General features: G+C 33.0%; 1 protein-coding gene across 1 annotated transcript in view; it reads right to left on the reverse strand.

Annotated features, from left to right (window-relative positions):
- Positions 1 to 24,188, reverse strand: part of LOC100570786 (paired mesoderm homeobox protein 2A) — a 44,470-nt gene that overhangs the window by 5,213 nt on the left and 15,069 nt on the right. The window contains exons 2-3 of the mRNA XM_003242889.4: positions 22,718 to 22,923; positions 6,868 to 7,090 (exon numbers count right to left, since the gene is read on the reverse strand). Coding sequence (XP_003242937.1) covers positions 6,868 to 7,090; positions 22,718 to 22,923 — 429 coding nt within the window. The remainder of the gene's footprint in view (positions 1 to 6,867; positions 7,091 to 22,717; positions 22,924 to 24,188) is intronic.

A 24,188-nucleotide genomic window follows, 5' to 3' on the forward strand; every position in this document is an offset into this window, starting at 1 on the left:
AATTCTTATCGCGTCATTAGATCAATTGGTATGTTTGGCAAAAAACACGTCTAAAATACTATGTCACGTGTGTGTTAGACGGAAACAGAAAATCACGGTATCGGATTCCCTTAAACAGTTTCCTTTGTCTTTTCCTCTTGTTTATATAGTATAATACAATATAGTTTTTGGCCACAGTTTATTTTTTAAATCTTTACGGTTGCCCGCGACTGCCAAGGTGCAAGGTCGTAACTGAAAAACAATTTCGGGGTGGTCCAACAATTTTTTTAATATGTATACTGGACACTTATCATTTTTAAGTTCAAAATATAAAAACTTGTTCTAAATTTAAAAATGTCTGGGTGGGGTAGGGGAGTCATGACCCCTGTACCACTCAACTGCAATATTACGGCCTTGCCAAGATTAATTTTTGAACGTGTTATACACTTATTATACCTATTACCTACAAAGTTTTTTTAATTCTCCCACATTTTACTTATGCCATAGGTAATGAGGGAAATAAGTGGGCTGTGTATTTTTTATTTTCTGGCCGGTTTAAAATATTACCGCAGACGCAAAATTCTGTACACGTCTAATAAAATAAGTATAAATAGTGTGTAAATTCGTAAATGCACCTTTATAGTTTAAAATTTAAACATATATAATATTGTCATATTGATATAACGAATATTATTTATTATTATAATATTATGTTTTGTATATTATTCGCAAATATTTATTTGATAACGTAATATTATAATTTATAATAAACATTTGTGGTCACTACTCACTACGGTTATACAATGGTGGTCTCTGACCACGGTCCTGTTATATTATTCAGAGAGATTATCCAGTAGGGTTACGAACCTACGCGGCCGCGGTGGTCTGCCTGTTCTGAACCACACTGAACGCAACTGACCGACCACGGTATATGTATAAACTCTGCCGTTATAATCGCTATCACCCCTATTGTAATAAATAATAATTTTATTTATTGTATACCACAATTAGGTATTTTCTGTCAGTTAGTCTTGGCAAAATAGTCGTTGCTGTCGTCCCACCCGATTCAAACATTTTTCGTTCAAGAGTGCGTCTAACTAATAAGACGACGACAAATCATCCGTAATTTATCCATAAAAATGGTTTTGCGTGGGAAAATCGTACTAAAGTCAATCGAAAATGTTCGTTCATACAAATTAATTATTTTTGGGGGGTTTTTCCATTTGTTGATTACAAATTATTGAGTATTGATATAAAAAATAATCGCGTATTCGCGTCACGACATTATAGTTATCATAAGTTATATTTTCTATTTAGTGTGAACAATTGAACATTGAGCCATCATGAGAAATGGTTGATCTAAAAATAATTAAGCGTTTCGTCAACAAAAGCTATAATAATATAGTAATGCAGTATCCTTTAAATTCGTTGATGTGGTTACTAGTGATGGGCATAATCGAATGATTTTAACAATCGAATGATTAGTAATCGAGACATTTTCATAATCGAGATATCACTCGAAATAATCATTCGAAACTACCAAATTTCCGATTGAAACATTATTAATCAAGATATTGCCATAATCGAGAGATCACTCCATCAAAATAATCGAAAATCAAAATGTTTTGAATAATATCTAGTGATGTGCATTATCGAATTAGTATCAAGACTATAAACCAAATTTTTAAATAGATATATTTTAATTGGTAAGAAATACAGATTCTTATTTCTTACTATTCTTAGCTTTTAATGTTTTTAGTTTTTAGTTTAGAGTTTCGACCGGACCCGCTAAAACGCATAGTGTGGCAGGCCGGCGGACCCTAAACGTTCTAGTCGGTTCTAAGCAATTATTATTGTTTTGTAGTTGAGTGATTAAAGATTATATAGAATCATAACTATCATAGCCATAAATATTAAATACGTCTATGTTTAGAATATAAATAACTAAGAATAATACAACATTATTAGGTAAATGTAATAGGTAACTGTATTATAAACTCGAAAGACGAAAATACAGACTCGAAGTCAACAACAATTTAATAATAATTTGATTAAAATGTATGATAGTTAATTGATAATTCCCTCGTTCCATGGACATTATTCGAAATAATTTATATTCAGTTATATACATTTTGAGTTTTTTACCATTTTAATTTAAAATAGATCAAGAATCCATTGTTTTTAAAATAAACGAGATATCATCGAAAAAAAAATCACTCGATTATTATATAATCGAAATTCGAAATATCTCGATTATGCCCATCACTAGTGGTTACCACCATGGCAATAAAAGCATAAAATATTGATAAATCTAGTACCATATATTAATGTACCGTTTATATTTTTCCGTTTTATTTTTATTTTTTAATATTTTAGTTTTAGAGGCATTTTAGCATATTATAGTATTTTATAACAAAATACAAAACATACATTCCTGTTAACATTTTTCGGCTAATTTTAAAACATGATAGGCGTGTTGCGTGTGTTTCAGAACGACCCGTTAATAGCTACAAAAACGTAACATTACTTTAATTAACATAACTTTACGTTTTTACTCTAAAGTCTACACTATACAACACCTAAATCAATATTCAAGCGAAATTTTTTTTAAATGTTATACCAATCATTATTTTAAAATAGGTAATGACTAATGATACAACATTTCCTTTCATAACGTATTAACACTTAATGGAAATTGAACACGCTCAAGGTACATCGCTCCTGCAGGTCGCCTCATTGGCGTGCATTATGTATTAAGTAAAAACATATTATTACCGCAGCGTCTGGAGGATTCCTCTTTAAACATTATATTGTCCTAGTCCTTCGGAAACACTGTATAACATTATAAATTTATAGTAATAAATTCTGTATGTATAATATATATGCTCAAAGGATAGAGGGAGGATTTTGAAAAAATATTTATATCTATTTAGTACCTAATATTATATTATATTTATGATGGATTTGTATTATGTGAACTACTTTTGACGGCAAGCATCATGTCTAGATAATAATAATATTGGAACCATATATTATATATATAAACAATATTATAGAATATTAGAATTACGTAAAATAAACAGGCCTGAGGGAGGCCTCGTATATTCACCACCGATGACGGTCTGACCCAGTGGCGGAGAGCGGGGGTTCATAGCCAAATAGGAAAATGTATATTTAAATCACTTTTGAAAGTTAAGTGTGTTAATATTTAAAAACTTAATACTTGAAAACAAAACTTAGGTCTCTGATGAGTCAACAATATAGCTGGATTCTAACTTGACTGTTTGTTGAATAAGACATAATCATTTAATTTTCAAACTTAGATGAAATAATAGATATTTTAGGATCTTCCAGAAATTAATTAAAAACTACTACTTTAATAATAATTTATAATTAATTTAATTAATGATATTTATGTTTATTAATTTTCTTTACAATAAGAAGCATAATTTTTCTATTTTATGTATGAAATTGTAAAAAAAATTTGTAAAACATTGTTGATTATATTTTTTTTTTAAACAATGTATTATTATAACAAATCATTTTAAAACAATACATTAATTTTAATTAAAAATAAAATAATTTTATTGCAATTATATATTAAAATTTAAAAGGCAGTTAAATTTTTTTTAAAGTTTGTATGGGGCCCAGTGAAAATTACTGGGCCCCCACTCAAACATGAGCCACACCGTCGCTGTCCGTCACTGATATATTATGTTACACCGCATTGGCATTCACTTGTCTCGCATTGTGTCTGTCGGACAAAAACTTTTGCAAACCCGTTCGTCGGTTGTCGGGGTCGGCTTTAGCTCTAACGCAACGGCAGAACGCTGTGCAGTGATTTATCAACGCGCACTTAGAGGCACGGTTGCAGTTTCAGTGCACCTCGCCCACGCCAAGTTCGTCTCATTTGGCCGGCGACAATAAAATATATGGAACCATTCTACGGGGCGCGCGCGCGCGCGTGATTTAAAACGTTCGGCTCGTGAGGGGTGGTGTTTAGGATTAATCGCGCCCGTCCGTGATGTTCGGGGAGAAATATCTATTATCTTAGTTAACTTTTAATCGCCGCCGTTACCCCGCCGCCGGATTGTTGTTCGCTGTCAAAGTGGATCATCGACGACCGCCGCCGCGGCACCGGCCAAACGCACACACACACACACACACATACATGTATATAGTTTTTGCTCCCCAACCCCCTTCGGTCCGTATTCGTAACAATTTTTCTTTCTTTCACCCCCCCCCCCCCCACCGACCTGCAGCCCACCCACCCGCCGAACAGAACAAATTATCGTCTGCACTCCTCTTCACCGAACGATCTGCAGCATATCTCTCTCACTCGCTGTCTCGAGCGCACCACCCGCGTATATATATATATACGTGTGTATAGTACATATGTGTCCTACGGGTCGTCTGACACTAATGGAAACGAACGACGTAACCAACAGCAATTTTCTAGATTAAACGTCACGGCGCTGTAGTACGCGTCTCTCCGACACTGCACGCGCGCCACGGCCGATCGTTCGTTTTAATGCGAATGCGACGCGCTGGCCGGGTGGGCAAAGGCGGCAGAGGGCGAATTTTGCCGCAGCAGCCATACCGTGTAATGTATAAACGTGTGGGTGTGTGTGTAAGATTCGCGTGTGGGTGTGGCCTCGGGGGGGTTCGTGAGAGGAGATGTCTGGACGGGAGGAGGCCCCGGCGAGGTCGGTCGGCACAGACTTTATTCGTATATATATATGTATGTGATCGGCTCGCCTTTCTTTTTTGGATTTATACACCACGCCGTCTCTCGTCCCACTATTGCCCACCGCCCCCCCCCCACCACTGCACCGTCGCCGACGCGCTCGCTTCTCGCGCTCCCGACGTCTTTATATACTACTTTTCAGATTTATCCCGTCGGTCCCACGAAAATAATCAGTCATCTGCGCCGGAGTAGTCAGACCCGAACCCTCGAGAAATGATTTTTTTCCACTCTATTCGCGTTCGTGGTCCTATCGTCCCCCCGTCTGACTACTGCAACGGCGATACCACGAAAATATCGTAGAATAATGATATATTATAAACATCATTTTGTACGTTTTCGATCTTTTACCATGGTCGTGTCCATTTGTCATAACCCTGTTGCTGCGTCCCGTCCGTTACCCCCGATATTGCATTATTCTGACGTATATATATATAATATACAACGCAGCTGAAGTTCCGTCCACGCGCAACCAGTAGCCGATTGAAAAATGCAGTATATTTGCCACCTGACTGCGCGTTTTCGGTCCCAAATACATATAAAAACGCCTCACATTATAATATATTACTTAGGTAGGTAGTTCAATTTGGTCGCCGACCTGAAAAGCGTCTTACCGAAATCCCGAAACCATAATAATATGTAGACAGTAAAACCTTCTTATAATGGGCCCCCTATGAGACGGCAATCTCCAAGCCACGGAAAATAACAACAGTCACGTATAACTTATACCTTTTCCGTATATTTTAGTCTCCCTATAACAGAAACTCGCCTTTATAACGGATATAATATTATAATCAGTTAGTACCGAGCGATTCCGTTTTAAGGAGATTTTTCTGTGCCTAAATAAAATATTTTATGGCACAAATGTATATTATGTTGTACTCATTTCAAAAACCTATAAATTCAATACTTAATATAGGTACCTATACTATTACCGCATGTTATAATATTATGTGATTTTATTATTGTAAACGTGCAATGTTCTATTACTTCGTTTTGTTTGTTTTTTATGAACTCATCTGCAGGATGTATATTTTTTTTTTATAAATGTTGTGAGCTGACTGATGGGGCGAATGGTTTCTACACAACACTTGCCCCCTAAATTCATTGAATAATTAAATTTTAATATATTATATATCAGATCATCGTGACACAGTTATCTATACAATATAAGATTAAGATATAATAGTATTAACTGTATTACATCGACATCTAGTCCATTTTAAAATTATTTGCTTCGAAGCTATTGGCAATCGTAATATGAAAGGTACACTAACATACATCCGCGTCAAGGAGATGCAAGTGTACTATGTATGGTGTTATTTTTATTATTTTAGCATCATCATTATATGAATTTTACTTTGAATTTATTTTGTTCCTTTTATTCAGAGTTTTATACTTTTATGCTCTTCGGCTTCCTATTGGCACCAAATTTAATTTAAATGAAGTTCTTCCATCTATTTACAAGTATGTAATTTTTTTCTCTTATTCCCATCTCGCACCTAGTCTCCAGACCCTTTCCATCTAGTCTCGTTCCCGGTTCGCCAAGTCCTGTTTCTACCACTTTAAACGTAATGTACCAGTCACAAGAAAAAAATCTAGAACGCTCCGGATCTATGAGCCCTAGCTCGGTTCGTGGTCGGAGACTTGAACCAAAAAGTCTGGTGGACCATCGAAGTATTGAACGCTATAGCTACCTTCGTAAAGAAAACAATTATGTAGCGTCTCACATTATTTCATAAAATGTTTAAAAGAAAAAAATTGTATGGGTAGCCTTCACATAGTATGTAAGTACTAACAGAAATTCCTATGCCTTAAAACAATAAATTAGCATTTCCCCTTGTTCTTTCATATCTCCGTAATAACTAAAAAATATATCACATATTTGGTTTGTGTTTTCAAACATCTGCAGTAATCAATATATTATAAGTCTATAAATTATCGTGTACGTTTTTATCTTAAATACATATTTGACGTTTTTCTTCTATATACAGCCTACCTATTTTATACTACACCTAGTACACCTACCTACATTGTTTATCGATGAAATTCGCGATATTATGTATATTTAATCCACGGACTAAGATATATTATATCTCAGTCCGTGGTTTAAGGTAAAAGTATTAGCTGCTTTTAAATTTTACCTGATCCATTGACCGATTTCATGTCGCTAGAACCGTTGTTCGAAGATATGCTGCCCGGCGTGGACGGTGTGCCAGGCTTGCCGTCTTTCGATTGACCGCACTGTTTCGGTTCGGTTTTTATGCTGGTCGCGTCCACAGTGCTACTGCTGCTGGACTGCGACGATTTTTGCTGGGCTAGCCTTTCCTGTTTTCGGAATTTCGCCCGGCGGTTCTGAAACCACACCTGTAAAAATAACTTCGTTTAGTTCCACAATAGTCAAGCTGTCCAGCTGTAAGTCTATTATAATATATTCCAAAGCGGTTTGGTAACATGGTAGTGTAACGTGGTCAGAGGAATGACCGATTAAATATAAGATATCAAGAGAGAATCGTAGGACCCTATATAGATCTAATTACAGTAGCCAGGATTAGATACGACCCACGTAGGATTCGTAATGCTTAAAAAAAAATAATACCAGACTAATTAGTATAATAAATTACTATACCTATGTATAGTTATAATATATATCCTATATGCATATTAGTGCATTCCGATCATAGAGAATATATTTCATGGTTTTAAACCGAAATCCGTTAAACTTATATTTATGAATAACCGTATAGGTTATTATTGTGGATCATTAAACTTGTCTCCATTTGTGACCCTTGAGGCTTATTTGAAGTATTTATACGCAACACGAACACAATACTTATTATATATTATAAAGTTGAGTGACTTCAAAACAGTCGTACAGTACCTAGTACTTACCTACGTATAAACATTAAACATACATATACTCACATATATTCACATATATTCACATGTACAATGTATGTTTAATATATTTCATATTATGGAAGAACAGCGTCAGTAAAAGTCCATCTATATATAGGTACCACGACCACCCGTTACCAACAACCGCACCACTCTTCACCCACTGTTAATCAACGGGAGCGCTGCCGCTAGTATTCGGTCCGTTTTTAAAAGGTTATCTTTTTTGTCCTAAACAAACAGCGCAAAACCCCTTGGCGGATAAACTTCGCGCAAAAGTCCGTGGGTCTTGTGTATACTTATGACTGCTGTTGCTGCTACTGTTGTGCAAAGAGAGTGTACGTCCTACTACTAGAGATGAGCGCGGGTATATATATTGTTTTTCTCTCGTTTTCCCCTTTTTTTTTGTTTTTCCATCGCCCCCCTCCGAACCTTGTGTATACACCACCACACTATACTCTATATACTCTTAGTGTTGTTCGGCCTTGCATCACAAAAACCTACGCTGCTTGTACTATATATATATATGTGTGTGTGTGTGTGTATAAATGTAAACGTGATGTTTACTTTCCACCTCTTAAATCCAATAAAGTTCGGTTCCGTTTAAACACGCGCGCATGCAGGACCTTTGATTCGTTGATGGAGGCGGCATTGGCCTTTTATTTAAAAGGCACGTGCAAAAGGCCGACAGCAACGCGTCTATTTACTTCTCTTTTTACTTTTTTTTAAATTTCTACCCCTCTTAACCTGCTCCCTTCTCACATGATTATTATCATTCGTTCTATATGTAAGAATTTGTTTAATAATTATGACGGTATTTAGGTATATTATATTATACGGCATTTATTAACCGTAAAGTTGAAATATTTAAATAATTTTTTTATTCGATTTCCTTTTTATATTAGAGTTTAATATTCTCAATTATATGTATTAAATTTAAGTTGCCCTAACAAAACTTTACGAGCTCAAACATGCATGATTATTTTATTGAACTGCAGAAAGTAAAAATGCTTACACATTTTATTTAAACCTAGTATTTTAAACCATTTTGTTATATAAAAGAGTAAAAGATCCTATGAGTGAAACTATTCCTATACGCTATTTATAATTTATAATAGTTGTTTACTTGTTTATTTATTATTTTTAATATTTGTCGTTGTTGGTTATTTTAAATGTTATTCCTATGAATTTATAAATTACATTTAAATGTTGAATTATTATCTTTTTTAAACGCTTCAAAATAAATCTGCTAAATTTCAAAAATAAATAGCAATTTGTAGCTTAAATCACAATATAATATAATTTATTTTTAGCTGAGTTTTCATAATAAAGTTTCAAATTAAAATATTACATATTTTTTTTCAAAGATCATATATGATGATTGGAATACAGCTTAATAAATTCTTATGATTTTAGGTACGTGTTGAGGTAATTCAATGGAAATTTAATAAAAAATGTATATTTACCGAAAGTGATAAGGCTGTTTTTTAGACAAAAGGCTAATTGTTGATAATTTTCCTTATCATATGCTAATATACTGTAATAACATTAATCTTACATAGGTACATAAAATATGAAATATATTATGTTGTATAAACCTATGTACATTTAATTTTTAGTTTACTGCTGCCAGTATATATAGGATAATAATCTGTGTAATTCTGCAGCTAATATTTAGGTATATTAGATTTTATAATCATTTTATATGGGAAAATGTATCGCCTCGTATTATATAATTTATGTAATTGTCCTCAAATATGCAAAACTTTGAATACAACTATTATCTTTAAATTTAAAAACGATTTCTCGTTTTGTAACATGACCACCTGCAGGATACCTAATAATCAATAACTATAATAAGGCACGAGTGTATAGGTACTGCGAGGTTCACAAAATATATATCGTGGTACCTATTATATACCTATGTTGCTGTTTTAGTGAATGATTCATTTCGATACGTCTAAACGAGAACAGACTAGATTCAAAATATGGTGAGACATGAGTAATGACGACTGCAGCATAATGTGAAGAGTATTCGAAACGGACGCATCGTATTTATGTTATATTATTTCCTCCGACGCGGTGGTGGCGTATAACTCAACAGATGTGTTTCGCTTGCAACTTTACGTCCGGTGGCCAATGTACCGTGTAGACCTTTGCCGGGTTTTTCGGCGCGATTAATTGACCGTGTCTCTCTCTCTCTCTCTCTCTGTCGTCCCTCTCTTTTTCTCTCTCTCTCTCACTCTCGTTATAATATCACTGTTTCTATGAATGCGTCCGAGGCGTGTTCATGAGGGGGTTATCCGCGCTCAAAATCTCGTCTGAAGTTAATTGAATATAAATAAATAACATCGCGATTGCGTGTGTAATACTGCAGTGTAGTGTGTATGTTTGAAATATATTTTGTGCAATGTACTGATGTATAGTGTCTCTTTTTGGTGTGTCATCGTCACCGAACGTATCGTCCAACAGTGTTTAACTCGGTGTTTTTCCATTGTGTTCAGACGAGCGTCAATAGATTTATAATAATAAAACAAGCCGTCCCCCGCGGTCGTCACACTATTGTCGTTGTATATTATTAAAGTATACGACGGGTGTGTTTTTTACTATTTCAAAACTCATTCAACCCTGATGTAAATCTGCTAAATCATCCGATTTCGCATTGTCAATCGCGTCCGAACAAAACATATTATAGTAGCAAGTGTTTACGAATTATTAAATATATAATAGTGTATATCCTATATATAAAAGGGGTAGGTACCTATATAATAATGACATCTTTCGAAATCAGGGGTGGGGAATTGTTATACCGTACATTAAACATTTCTAGATGGGTCTATGCATTTAATATTAAAATGATAGTTAAATAATATGTATAATATACTGTATAGGGTATATGAAAGCTTTCAATAAATTATGTATTATAACATGCTAATAAAAACCTTAAAGTGGTGAAGTTTATTGAAACAAACCTTACGACATTATAGTTTAAAATATAATATATAGGTATCACCAAATACCTTTTTGGGATGTCTGTAAATGTTACATAGTACCTTCCTATACCTATATACTATACAATTTTATTCTAATTATTTATTTTATATATGAATTACTATAATACAATATATGCAGTGTCGGATTAAGACATTTTGAGCGTGTAGGCACTTATTCTACATTAATACATATTTTCAAAGTTACTAGTACTAACACAATTATTTTTACACTTCATTGAGAAATTCATATTTAGACTTATATATAATAAAGTACATTTTTTCGAGTAAGATATTTTTTTCAACATCTCCCGAGTGCCATCTATATTATAGGACTTAATATGTTAATCCTGTACTTACTGAATATTATATACATACAGTAACACAGTATACAATATATTTTAATTCAATCGATTCAAGACGTAAAAATGTTTACTAGACGTGTAATTACACATAATAATATGTTTTTAAAACTATAGTGATTATAGAGTATATACACCTAGAAATTTTTCTGTTATAAAAAACTGGGTACTCTTTATGGGATAAATTTAATTGGCACCGGGCCGAAGAGAGCATTACGTCTGAATTCAATTTTGATTTTGGCAACTACAAGTTTTGGAAAATGAATAATTTCACCAAGGATTTGTGACACTTGTATTTGTTTCTATATCTCTATAAATTGGCACAAAGCCTAAAGTTTAAGAGAGGTATATATTTTAAGTTATCAAAGTAACCGATGAGCACCGAAATAATAAATACAGTGTGTAAGACAGAGATCGTGCAGGTTATTTAAAAGCATTAAAGCATAATTTTTCATGAAATTTTAAAGTATAGTAATAGAGTATAGGTAGTCTATAATAGACTATATTTATGCGAGTATTCAATTACTTTTTTGGGAACTTTAAATTAGGTTATTGTCGGCGGACGGTAGCTTGCGGTGACGTATATATAATATAGGGATCAACATCTGTTCAAAGCTCGAGGGATTCGAGTTTTTTTGTATTTTCAATTTGCCAAAAACAAACGAAACCCGATGTAATAAAATGCGTAAACAAATCTTCTGTCCGGTCACAGTTGTTTTCGCGCGCGCGGCGACGGGCAACGGGCAACGGTAAATATATATATAATTTTCTGCTGCGGAGAGTAATCGTGACGTGGTCAATCGGTTGCCTTCGTTCTCCCATCCGGTTTGTTGTTCACGTCCTACCAAAGATCGTAAATCCTCAGGGAAGGAACTATCTATAATATAGACGGTCAGTGTTCGGGAAACCATCACGAGTCTGAATTTTACCTACACTATGACGCCTAATATTGTATACAATATTATATTATAGGTATATATTATTATGCGCCGTACAATATAATAATATGATATTAATATAATATTATATATTATAAAATACTCAAGTGCAGTGTGTACAGTGTGCAGTAGGTACACACACATGGGGAAATATACATTTAAAATATTCACACCGAGAACACGTCTACCATAACTACACTCCTATATATACACGAGCAACTTTTTCATTTTAAGCAGCAGTTTTTATTTATATACGGCAACTATACGCACGTAATATTATATATATTATAAACCCGTAGGTACCAGGTAGATAATAAACACCAGCGAGCCGGATGATTGACGTAAATTTTTCAAAATTAAATTAAATATTGCAGTAGGAGGTATATACTTATATAATATATATAATGCACGCTACATATATTGTGTGTAAAAACGCGCCGGACACATGTACATGTTGGAATAGCTTTCGAATTTATCTCTAAACCGCTAAATACTTAAACTCGTTAATTCTTAATAGTTTTCCCCGAGGAGATTTTAGATACAGGTACTTCTATTGATTTTATTTCGAATGTCCGTCTGAATTTTGCGCTTTTCCGGCTATCGTATTTGGTTTTATGTTATTACTATAATTTCTATAATACTGCATTACTACCAATATTGTATACTAGTTAGACGTTTTAAAAAAAAAAATCGAACATAATGATTAGAAATCGGTAATAGCATTATTTCTCAGACAGTCAAACATTTATGTAATACCGAAAAACTGACTTTAAATCAAAAGCACATCTAAATAAATATATATTTACAGCTACGATTTTATTTTGCTTAAAAACTGCAAAAATAAATGCAAAAATTATGTTATTTGTATATTACATTTTCAGCATTTTGCAGACATTCAATGCATTGAAACTTTTAGAGTTTGATATTTCTATATCTATATGTATAAAGAAAGTCGTAATACCTATAACGTATATATTATTATACTTCACAACTCTGCAAACCGATAAAGTTTTATGTTTTCGTATTTCAGAAATCGTATATGATACAAAATTCTACAATGTTAAACTGTTAACAAAATCGACGCTAGTAAAATAATATATGTAATACGTACACAATACGCGTTACGTTTACATATTATATCTATATAAAGGGAAACATAAATCAATCCGAATATTTGATACAGCTAAAAACTGCAAACAATGGAGTGGCGGTACGCGTTAAGTCCGTATAGTTTTCAATAACTGTATAGTTGACAAAATATCTTGTTGCTTATTTTATGTTTGTTTGAACATTTCCAAACTTGAAAATCAGTAAACCTTTATATTATAATATTTATAAATATTATAATGGATGTGTCCAATCGTATTAGTTTTTTCATTCTATAGTTTTATTAACGTCTAACGCACCTATACTACATGGTTACATAAAATGTATAATTAATGCCGATGGGTCCAGACACAGGGGCGGTTCCAGTGCCTTGGTTAGGGAGGGGGGGCAAGTTATAATTTTTACAAAATCTTATAACAAAAAGAAAACAACAATTTTTACAACACATATTCAAGTTGTCTATTTTTAGTCCATTTACCCAGCAGGTACATCGTATACACCATTATACATATAGTCCATATAGTCCATATGACAATATTATAATAATTTAATATGTATTTTTCGTTAACAATATACATTTTTTATAAATACGGACTTGGGGGGGGGGGCGGCCCCTAGCCCCCCTGGAGCCGCCCCTGTCCAGACATAAAGGAACGAGAACTCCAGATGCGTTTATAATAAAAAAAATTGTCAACGAGAAGCACGCGCTGCTATAAATCGCAACGATAATCAAAACAGAAAAAGCTGATAATATTAACAATAGTGCAAAAGTTTTAATGAATCAGTCGTACCTAGAGACACATTTACTGACTAAATAATATTATGTATGTCTATATAATATATTGTAAATCCCAGTTAATTATTATAATATGAGCATAAATTATAATCATGTACGAAGTACAATGTACAAGAGTAAAAATTAATGGCGCCAAGAACGAATTTTGTCTCACAGACGTTGCAGTAATGAATTGGGAGAGGGTCTAATTTTCGTTTCAACAGGACACTCCCTAGTCCTTATAGTAGTACGAATACCTCAACTCATAAGACACTGAAAACATGGTATTAAGTATATTTAAAATAATTCAAGAATTAAATTTTGAATAACTCCGAATAATCGAAGAAAAAAAGGTGGACGAGTCACACAGCAGTATAATATCGAGTGCCTAGAGCACCAATAGACAATAACAATAATAATATTATACAGTATGTGTACGGCTATAATATAACATCGAAAAGGTTTTGTTGGGCCCATTGCGGAAAGCCGACGGACCGGGTGGGTACAGTGCGTGGGTGTGTATATTATTCGTGAATCGCAACCATATTATATACGTTTTGACATAATCTCCGGCGACGCCAAAATGCCGGAGAATTGACACCACCACCACCGGCGGCGGCGGCGGCGGTTCTTCCGGTCCGCTGGGCCGTTATTAATTTAATATTATATTATATAACGCGTTCTTTTCTGTAGTTATCGTGCCGTCATGTTGTATTCCCCGCTGTCTGCGAAAGCACGCGCACACGTCTTATTTCAATCAGCCGCACCCCTGCACCGGCTGCAAAGTCCCGTTTTATATTCTTCCGGCGCGACGTCCACACGCATGTAAATAATTTATATTTATATAATGTACATAAGCACATATACGCGTGTCATACGTATATATATTTGTATTATACTATATATATATTATATAATATATAGTGGCCGGGATGATGTGCAGCGAATGGTGGTGGAAGATGACAACGTGCGAAATGCGACCGCGATGATCGTCGTTTTTATTCACCACCCCAGCTGATATAATATTATGACGGCGACGATTATTTTGTGCTTTTTGGTCGAACGACAATAATTATAACAATTACAACTGCAGGGCTTGGGACTTATAGCACTCGCTAAATTTTTTTCTGGAACTTGCAGTAAAAGATAAGAAAAAAATTACTTTGAGCTAGGTATAATATGTTAATAATATAATGATACCGTTATAGCAGTATCTATAGCCGTATGGCGTATAAATATGATCTGCAGAGACGTTGGTCGACTTAAAACTGTGTTGGCTGTAGTTTCGGTAGGAATATTTTAGTGTGCGCCGTAGGTATAATACTCGTCCAATATGTGTATACTGTAGTTACGGCATTTTAATATTTACTTTGATAAATACATATTATTGTATAAATATTCAATCGAATAACTAGTGTGCCGCATAGCTTATGCAGACTTGTTCGGGATTCAGACTTCAGTATTTATATTATAAATTATCTATGCGATCCTATCGATTTCTGCGTTTTTACACATTTTAATCTGCAGTGGCTATTGCACCTGCAGAACATTACGATATATTACATTTTGTAATAAATCCCATATCTTGTTTTTGACAGAATTTTAATGTGTATAATAATAAATATATAATGTACATCGTGTTTTTGTTATTGTCTCGTATAAACGTCGCTTGCGCTTTGCTGCACTCTGCTGCAGTCATCGCGATGATTTGTGATCGTTGTCCCACTATATGCACTCGTAACGGTCCACGAAATCTGGACAATACGACACGCCGGCGAAGCCCTTCGACAACGATCGAATGATGTGTACAATGGTTAGCTAATGCAGTATTACATTTAACTCTATACGCGTATAATATATATTATATAAGGTGCTAAAGGTGAATATAATATTTAATATAAATGGATATATTGAAAATGTTTCGTGTATAATGGATATACAATGTATATAATTATGTGTATTATGCATTATTTTTTTCGAACGCAATAGGGCCTGCAGGTATATTTTATATGTGTATATGCGGATTTTGTAAATTATAAGAATGAAAAGTCCAAAAACATTGGTAGTAACTTTTAACATGCTACTCGTCCATGTACCTATATAGTATGGATAAGACAGTATATATTAGCGATGCGGACAAGCGGCTATTAAAAACGTCGTAGGTAAAGTTAGGCATACACACTGCACTGCGACAACGTTGTACAAAGGCGGACGAGGGATATAATATATTATATGTATTGTAATACAATAGACATCACAATCGAACCCTTTACTGCAACTCACGAATACGTTAAATAGCTATCCCCGCGCGTGTACAGTTCATTAAACCGGTGACAATAACGTCACGGTGTATAGGGTATATATATTATGTATAGGTGCACCCAGGATCACGATCGCCGTCCTGCACGGATCGGAGAGGTCTCTATAGGTACATATATTATATAGTGTATATTGTATAAAGCGTCCTGGTCCGCCAAGCAAACCAACAGCAGCCGGTGCCGACTCGTATTATAATAGTATATTATATAAATGTACATATAATAATAATATATTATACACTGCGACTGCATTAACAACAACTTACAACTATATAACAATATAATAATATACACATCAACATTATACCTACTACCCTCCGGGTTTAATAACGACGTTTATTGTTATGTCCGGTGCCTATAGTTGCGGAGACGTGTAAAACATATAATAATTCATACGACTATATATGTATAACATTGTTCGTATGTGTAAGCACGGCCGAGATACGACGACAGAAGGCTAAATACTTATTTAACACATGTTAATGTTATTATTTTTTCAACACTCGCCAGGGCGACCTTTTGCCGGCAACTGAGCAAACAGAATAAATTCGCCCCACCGATGTAATAATGGACGGACGGGACGAGAGACGTGCCACGTACAAATATATACACAGGGATTATGGCGCCAGATTCGGGCGGCGTTTACAATAAATCAACGCAATATTGTCCCTTCATTACCCGTCGCCGGTGCTCGCGCTGTATGCCTGCATACATGTATTATAATATATTATGTCGACGTGTGTGTTTGGGGATTCGTTTTTTTTTTTTTTTGGTTTGTACGATTGATTTTGTTTTTCCGTCATACCACCTACGTCTATACGACGTGACGAAAAATCGTGATTTTATTGTATATTATTATAGTACCTACGCATATAATATATTCATATATATGGTATGTTAGGTACCTACTGCGAATCAGACATTTACTGAGTGGTGTATTGCAGGTGAATGTTACATAATATAGGTAGTAGTGGTTATCTCGGAATTATGTTATACCTACAGGACGATAGTCATAATAATAATATAATATTATAATAGCTGTATATTATAACACCTTACCTCTATAATACTGCGTACAGTATTACTGTGTACTAGGTTATCGTATTGATTGATGATCTCGATTAATTGTATTATCTCATTCAACAACTTATTATAATATTATATATTATACTATATAATGTGTCTCGATGGATTTTATAAATTGGCTATCAAAAATGGCAAACATAAGTTTCTACCACAGAAATTAGTTTTCAGCGTATCAAGAAAATGTATAATACCGACGAAGTGTTAAGTTTTAACTGACCGACAAAGTTCATTAAAACAAGTTTTCTATATTTCTCATTAAAAAAGTAATGGATGAGCGTAAATGGATTACGTAAAAATGCATAGTGGATAAAAAAATCCACTTTATATAAAGAAATATAACTTGTATATATAATATGTATAAATGTTATGTAAATGTGTAATAATAATGTAATTTACTGTCAGACCAATGGCCAGAGCTGCCGCGGTCTTTTATGTCTAATAAAAAAAAAAAATAATTATATTACTAAACATAATAATTTCGTAAACGATATTAACCGAGTTATTGTGCAAAAGTATCATATTATATATAATGTGCAGTGTGCATTTTTATTTTTGTATTAAACAATCAATTGTTAGTCAATATAAAATAGTTGGGAATGTTTGCCTGTTCGCTTAAGTAATATTTCGTCTTAATCAGTCTCAGCTAATGTTCGATATAATAATATTATGTACTATAAGATATTATCATAGTATAATATGTTGTAGTGATATGCACCGGTGCGTGAACTTTTATTTCAATGTCGGTTTCAAAATATAAATTGCTTTCTTTTGAATGTTTAAATTTTTAATAGTTATATATTATTAAGTAATGTATTTATGATACGGATCAACACTGTATTAATGATGAAGAATTATTAATAAAAATGATATAAATATAATACACTTCTGAGTACCTACTGCAGTTGTCATAAACCATATAATATAGGGATGGGGACGAAACGACCATTTATGCATTATATGAATTAAGTTGTCGGTGTTTATGAAATAAACGAACCCCCATGGAGCATAATAATATATCGGTGACAGTTTAGCCGAACATGCCGGGCTACTGAGACCATTATAAGTGTTAAAAATGAACGATGATGATCTCCACACCGTTTTATAAAAATAAATACAACATAAAATATTTTCTATGATTAATATTCACTTAACCGGAATTCATAAACTATTAAAATAATGTGGCCATTTCCAACAGCATGCGAAAAAGTACATCCTACATCATAATAATGTATGTTTGGTGTCAGGGAAGAAGGGCTAAGTCAAATGTTAGAAAAAAAATGTTTTCTTGTGGAAAAAAATCTAATGATTTTCTCTTTTTTCGTATACTTTTAAATATGTTTTACATTGTTATTAATTATTATAAGCGTGATAGTAATGAGAAATAATAAAAATTAAAAAAGTTTAATTAACTTAAAAAAAAAAATGAACATCAAAAGTGACCTAATTTCCACCTTCAATATCATTATAATATTATTAAGTGAAGCAATTAAGCAAACCAGAATTTTCTTATAAATGTTTTTGTTTAATTGGGTGGTTTTTGTTGCAGCCCTCGTAGTACAGTGAACTCGGTGTACCTACTCCTAAATACGGCCCTGTGTGTTCAATACATTCAATATGATGTTATATAACTAATAATAACGTCACGATACAATATAACTACATTGTTGACGCGTGTGATATCGTAATCGCAAAAAACGACTACCGTGGATATAATAATAATATCATATTTTATTATATTGTTATACGCTTATACCTATCTATTGTTATTATTGATCGCCCGTGTTCCCGTTTAATAGCTGCGAACAATACAGAACGACGGCGACAAACCGGACGATAAATAATTAGGGTTCCGGTCGCGCGTGTCGTCGTCAAGTGGCCGACGTGTGCCGGGCAAAAAAAACGCACACACCACTTACACACACACACACACTACTTACACGTGCGCCCAAGAGTATCTCATTTCGCGGGCGTTTAGCACGGCCAATAATAATTGTGCGACGCGTCGCACGGGAGCCGAAGAGTCAACGGTGACGGGCGGGTGGGCGGTGGCGGGCGCGACGATTACGACGATAATATTATGGAGACGTGCACGCGCCGCGGAACTGAGTCGTTTTCCTTTTGGCCGGACAACAACAACGGCGCCCGGGTCTCGGATTACGCTCTCGAGTTGTTGTGATTCGATACGCTTGTATCGCATATTTGTATAATATAATATTTATATTAGAGACGGTCGTCGTTCGCGTGGATAATATTATATTTTGATATCGTTATATACAGTCATCGATTTTTATCGTTATTATTACGACGATGCTGTCCGACGAACACAATAATATGATATAGTATACCCAATAATACGCTGCTGTAATGTTTGACTCGTTCGTACCCTAAACTGTCATGTTTGCGTTTTGAAAGTGTGGGAAAACTTCTGTTTCTCGCGGTGATTGCTCCCCCACCCAACGGCCAAGTGGACATTTAAAATGAAAACCATATTTAAACACACACTTTTCTTAATATATTATATTCATGACTTATAATGGATGTTAGAAAATCTAATATGGGAACCTACTATGAAACTACCTATGGGACTTGGGTTATGATAGATAATGTAAGATATGATATAGGTTAATACGCCATATTATACGGGCATTTTACATTACCCACTGACAAAACATTATATGCATAGAGACACTCCGTAGAAGAGCTGCATAATATAATTATGGAATAATGTAGCCATGACTGAAGTGAAGATAACTGCAGGGCGTCAGCTCGTAGCTCGAATTAAAAACGATTCGGAAGAGCCAAAACTTTCTAGAAACTAAAAGAAAAGGCGACGGCGACCTGCAATTGACTAGAATGTAGAATGGGAGTTGTAGGCCGATCTACGGGTCGAAAAAAATTTAATTAGTTAAATAATAATCAATATATTATACTAATATTATTATGTATGAACTATCCTATAGCTGTGTGTCGATCTCCGAAGTAACGGAAACCCTAATACTATAGGCAAATACAATAAAGCTGTGCACTTTGATATGTTTGACATATTTAAAAATTCTGTCAAAAAGCAAAAAAACCGCATAAAGATTGAACAGCTAATAAATTAAATTAATTATTATAATTAGCTGAATACGGGCCTATAAAGAATAGGTATACATTGGATATTATAATACAATATATAATGATATTACTTATTACTTATGATTTATAATTTGAATAATAAGAGGTAAAATAACAGGTTTTGTGTACTCTTATAGTTGAGTGAAATCATCCATAAAAAAAAATAATAATTTTGAAGGTCATTGACTTTGACATTTTATCATTTTGTCTAAATACTGTTTTAAATGTTTCAATACCCACTTAAATGTACATACAATTTTTTCGGTCTGTTTTAAATTTTGTAATAAATAAAATTATTATCCGATACACCTACCCTCCATAATATTATATTTAATTATTTTTGTAATAGGTGTTTTTTCTAAGATTAAGTTCTTAAAAACAACGAAAGAGATTATTTTGTGTGAGTGCGCTTTGTCTATGTGCAAGTAATGGGCAGAGACCGAAAACAAATAGCGCTGAGCCGCAGACTTCCTCTCAAGTCTGAGAAGAAATGTTTGTCTACCTGATATAATGAGTATATATATATATCATGTTTATTGTTTGTATTAGAATAACCTTAAATAATTTATGGCTGAACGCAGTTAACATTTTTCCTTTATTGTTCTTTGTATTTTTAATTGTTGGTTTTTCCTTCTAACGATGGATTAAATTCAACAAACTTAAGACTTCAGTGTTTAATCAAAATATTTATATAATATGTAGTTTGATTTTTCAAAAAGAAAAAAAAATGATGTACTAGATACTGTAGAAGTAGAACGTTATCATGAAAGTTACAAACTTCTTAATAATTAATGAAATTAGTTAATTATGTGTACGTGCCTTGATTTTAAGAGTGAGAGGAGATACAATTATTATAAGTTTTAACAGCATACCCGACGACTACTCAGTTTTATTATGGCGAGACACACTGTAACCGTGTAGAAAATAATTGAAACATGGGTAAACTAGTTTAAGATACCTAATTGATTTAATAAATATTATTTTTTTTATGATGTTAAAACAACCAAAAAAAAATAGAAACGAGACCTTTTAGAATAAAACTTACACTTAATAAAATACTTTGTATTAAAAACAAGTTAACTAATAAGGTATCAGCATTTTTTTTAATTTGGTTAGTTTCAATGAATTTGAAATGCACTAATGATTGAAAAAAAAATAATTTACCGTTAAAATATATGATAGTCATTTTTGGTATTTAGTGTAATAGGTCTTGAAGTTGTATCTACTATATATAACTACAATATTAATATAGGACAGTAATAGTTTATGTAGACAATATATTGTGTGCGTTTCATTCTTTTTAGCACTGTGACCCAAGTTTTCCTCAGAAAATCATACCACCCTTACCATTCTGTAAGATAAAAAATTAGTTCTAAAAAATGACGTTGACCTATATTTATTTCCATTGTGTGGGAGTGGGACGTGGTGATAGAAAAAAACTGATTGGTAGAAGATCGAGAATATTTAGTCGTCGTATCGCTATATAACGTCGTACTGACATTAAGGGGATTCGATACCGTGATTTTCTGTTTTTGTCCAACACACGCGCGACATAGTATTTTAGACGTGTTTTTTACCAAACATACCAATCGATCTAATGAAGCGATAAGGATTCTAAAAACAGATTTGAATTTGTCATCAATTCTACTTGAAATTGAATTTCCCACATTTTTGATTTTTTGATTTTAGCTTCTCCAAAAATTGAAAAACAAAAATGTTTAAATACTATTTTTTTATATGTCTTTTTCTGGAATTTGGGGGATAATATCAAAAATGTGGGAAAGTCGACTTCAAGTAGACTTGATGAAGAATTCAAATTTGCTTATAGAATTCTTATCACTTCATTAGATCAATTGGTATGTTTGGCAAAAACACGTCTAAAATACTATGTAACGCGTGTGTTAGACGATAACAGAAAATCACGGTATCGAATCCCCTTAACCCTCATTTGAACAAACCTAATAATATATTACAAACTTTGTATACTTACAGTGCTTAAAAAACATAAATTTATGACTCGTATTAGTGGGTCACAGTCTGAGAAACGCTAACGCTTAATGAATAATAGGCATAATATGTATATTATAGACTATAGTTTTATATAAGGTGTACACAATTTGCATATAAAAGTTAGGCATGATCCAATGTTATAATGTATAATGTATGTAATATATTATTTACAATACTATAATATAGCAATGTAAAATAAGCAATTTAATATTGTTATATTAAATTTACCGTTTTCTTTTACCAATAATATATTATTATTATGGCATCGAGAAACATTTTTTGTTCGATATAATGTTATTACTTATTATATATATATATAATATATGCACGTATAATAGTTAGATATTATTTATAAATCTAATAAACATCCATAATTTTATATTGATCAAAACGTACTTGAACTCTGGCTTCGGTAAGCTCTATGTGTTTGGCGATCTCTTCTCTGGTATATATATCAGGATAATGTGTTTCCTGAAAAGCTCTTTCCAATTCCTTCAGCTGTGCTGAAGTAAATGTAGTCCGTATTCTCCTTTGTTTCCTTTTTTCCGTAAGAATACTGTCATGAGTGGTATACGGAAGACTTTTATACGCCGCTAACCCACCTGAAATTTTTTAATTAATCGTTATTGGGTGTGAAATTATAAATAAACAAATAATCATATTTGACTGTAATAGACGCAACAGTGTGCTTACATAATTTATATGACGATTAATATGTATCTACTTATACAGGGATGACAACCACACAAAATTAGTACAGCGGTGAGCGGGTGCACAGTTAGTCTCAACATTGTACACCCATAATTTATTATATTATACCTATATTTTTATACCAACATCAGCACCCTAAAGATCTCAGATGATGCATTTACACATAATATCTCCATTACAGCGTTCGTCATTGGCTAGAAGTTTTTGTTACTTTTTTGTTTATGTTGTATTTCTTATAATTACCTAACAAATATTAATTACATAATAAAATTAACGTAATATAGTTGTTTTTAGACATTACGGCTAAACGGATAAATATCATATTATCATATTAAAAATTAAACATAATATATTTTATGTAGTGTATAGTGCAGGGCTTAAATCAAAAATAATAATACCGTTTACCGTTATATGCATATATCCATGGATATTAAACGTTATGATCTAATGACTGTTTAACGTTATATAGAATTTAAACATTATTCAATTTATACATTTAAACGTTATAAAAATTTAAACGTTATATACAACTTAAGCGTTTAAACGTTTTAAAAATGTAAACGTTATTAAGCGTTTAGCGTTATCTGATGGATATAGCTTGATACCCACACAAAAAAGAGTGATTGAAAATATAATATTACAAAAATAACTATAATAATATATATTTTACTGATAGTTATAATTTTATAAATATATTTTTTTCCAGGCAATTATATTTTTCAATCGTTTATCGTTTCTGTTTCGTTATCCGTTATCAATCGTTTATCGTTTAGCGATGTGTTATCCGTTATCGATTTCAATCGTTTTTTGATATGTTTAACGTTATACTTATAACGTTATAAACATGTTTTGAAGCTCTGGTATAGTGTCATGTGTAGTGTATGACATGCTAATATTTATATCACTAACATAAAATACTTATATGATATTTATTTTGTTATTAATTATGTATTTAAATGTGTTTGCAATAATTGTATTATGATTGTTAATTGCTTAACATACTTCTACTACAATATTACGTACATATTGTAACGAAGGCACAAAAACCATTGCATACGTCATTTTAATCTCAATTAATTATTAATATCGTATAAACTGCTATATTTATTTTCTAAATTATCTAAGTGCTATTCAGATAGTTTCTTTAAATTTATTG

Source organism: Acyrthosiphon pisum, chromosome A3 (genome assembly GCF_005508785.2).
Source record: "Acyrthosiphon pisum isolate AL4f chromosome A3, pea_aphid_22Mar2018_4r6ur, whole genome shotgun sequence".
Taxonomy (NCBI): domain Eukaryota; kingdom Metazoa; phylum Arthropoda; class Insecta; order Hemiptera; family Aphididae; genus Acyrthosiphon; species Acyrthosiphon pisum.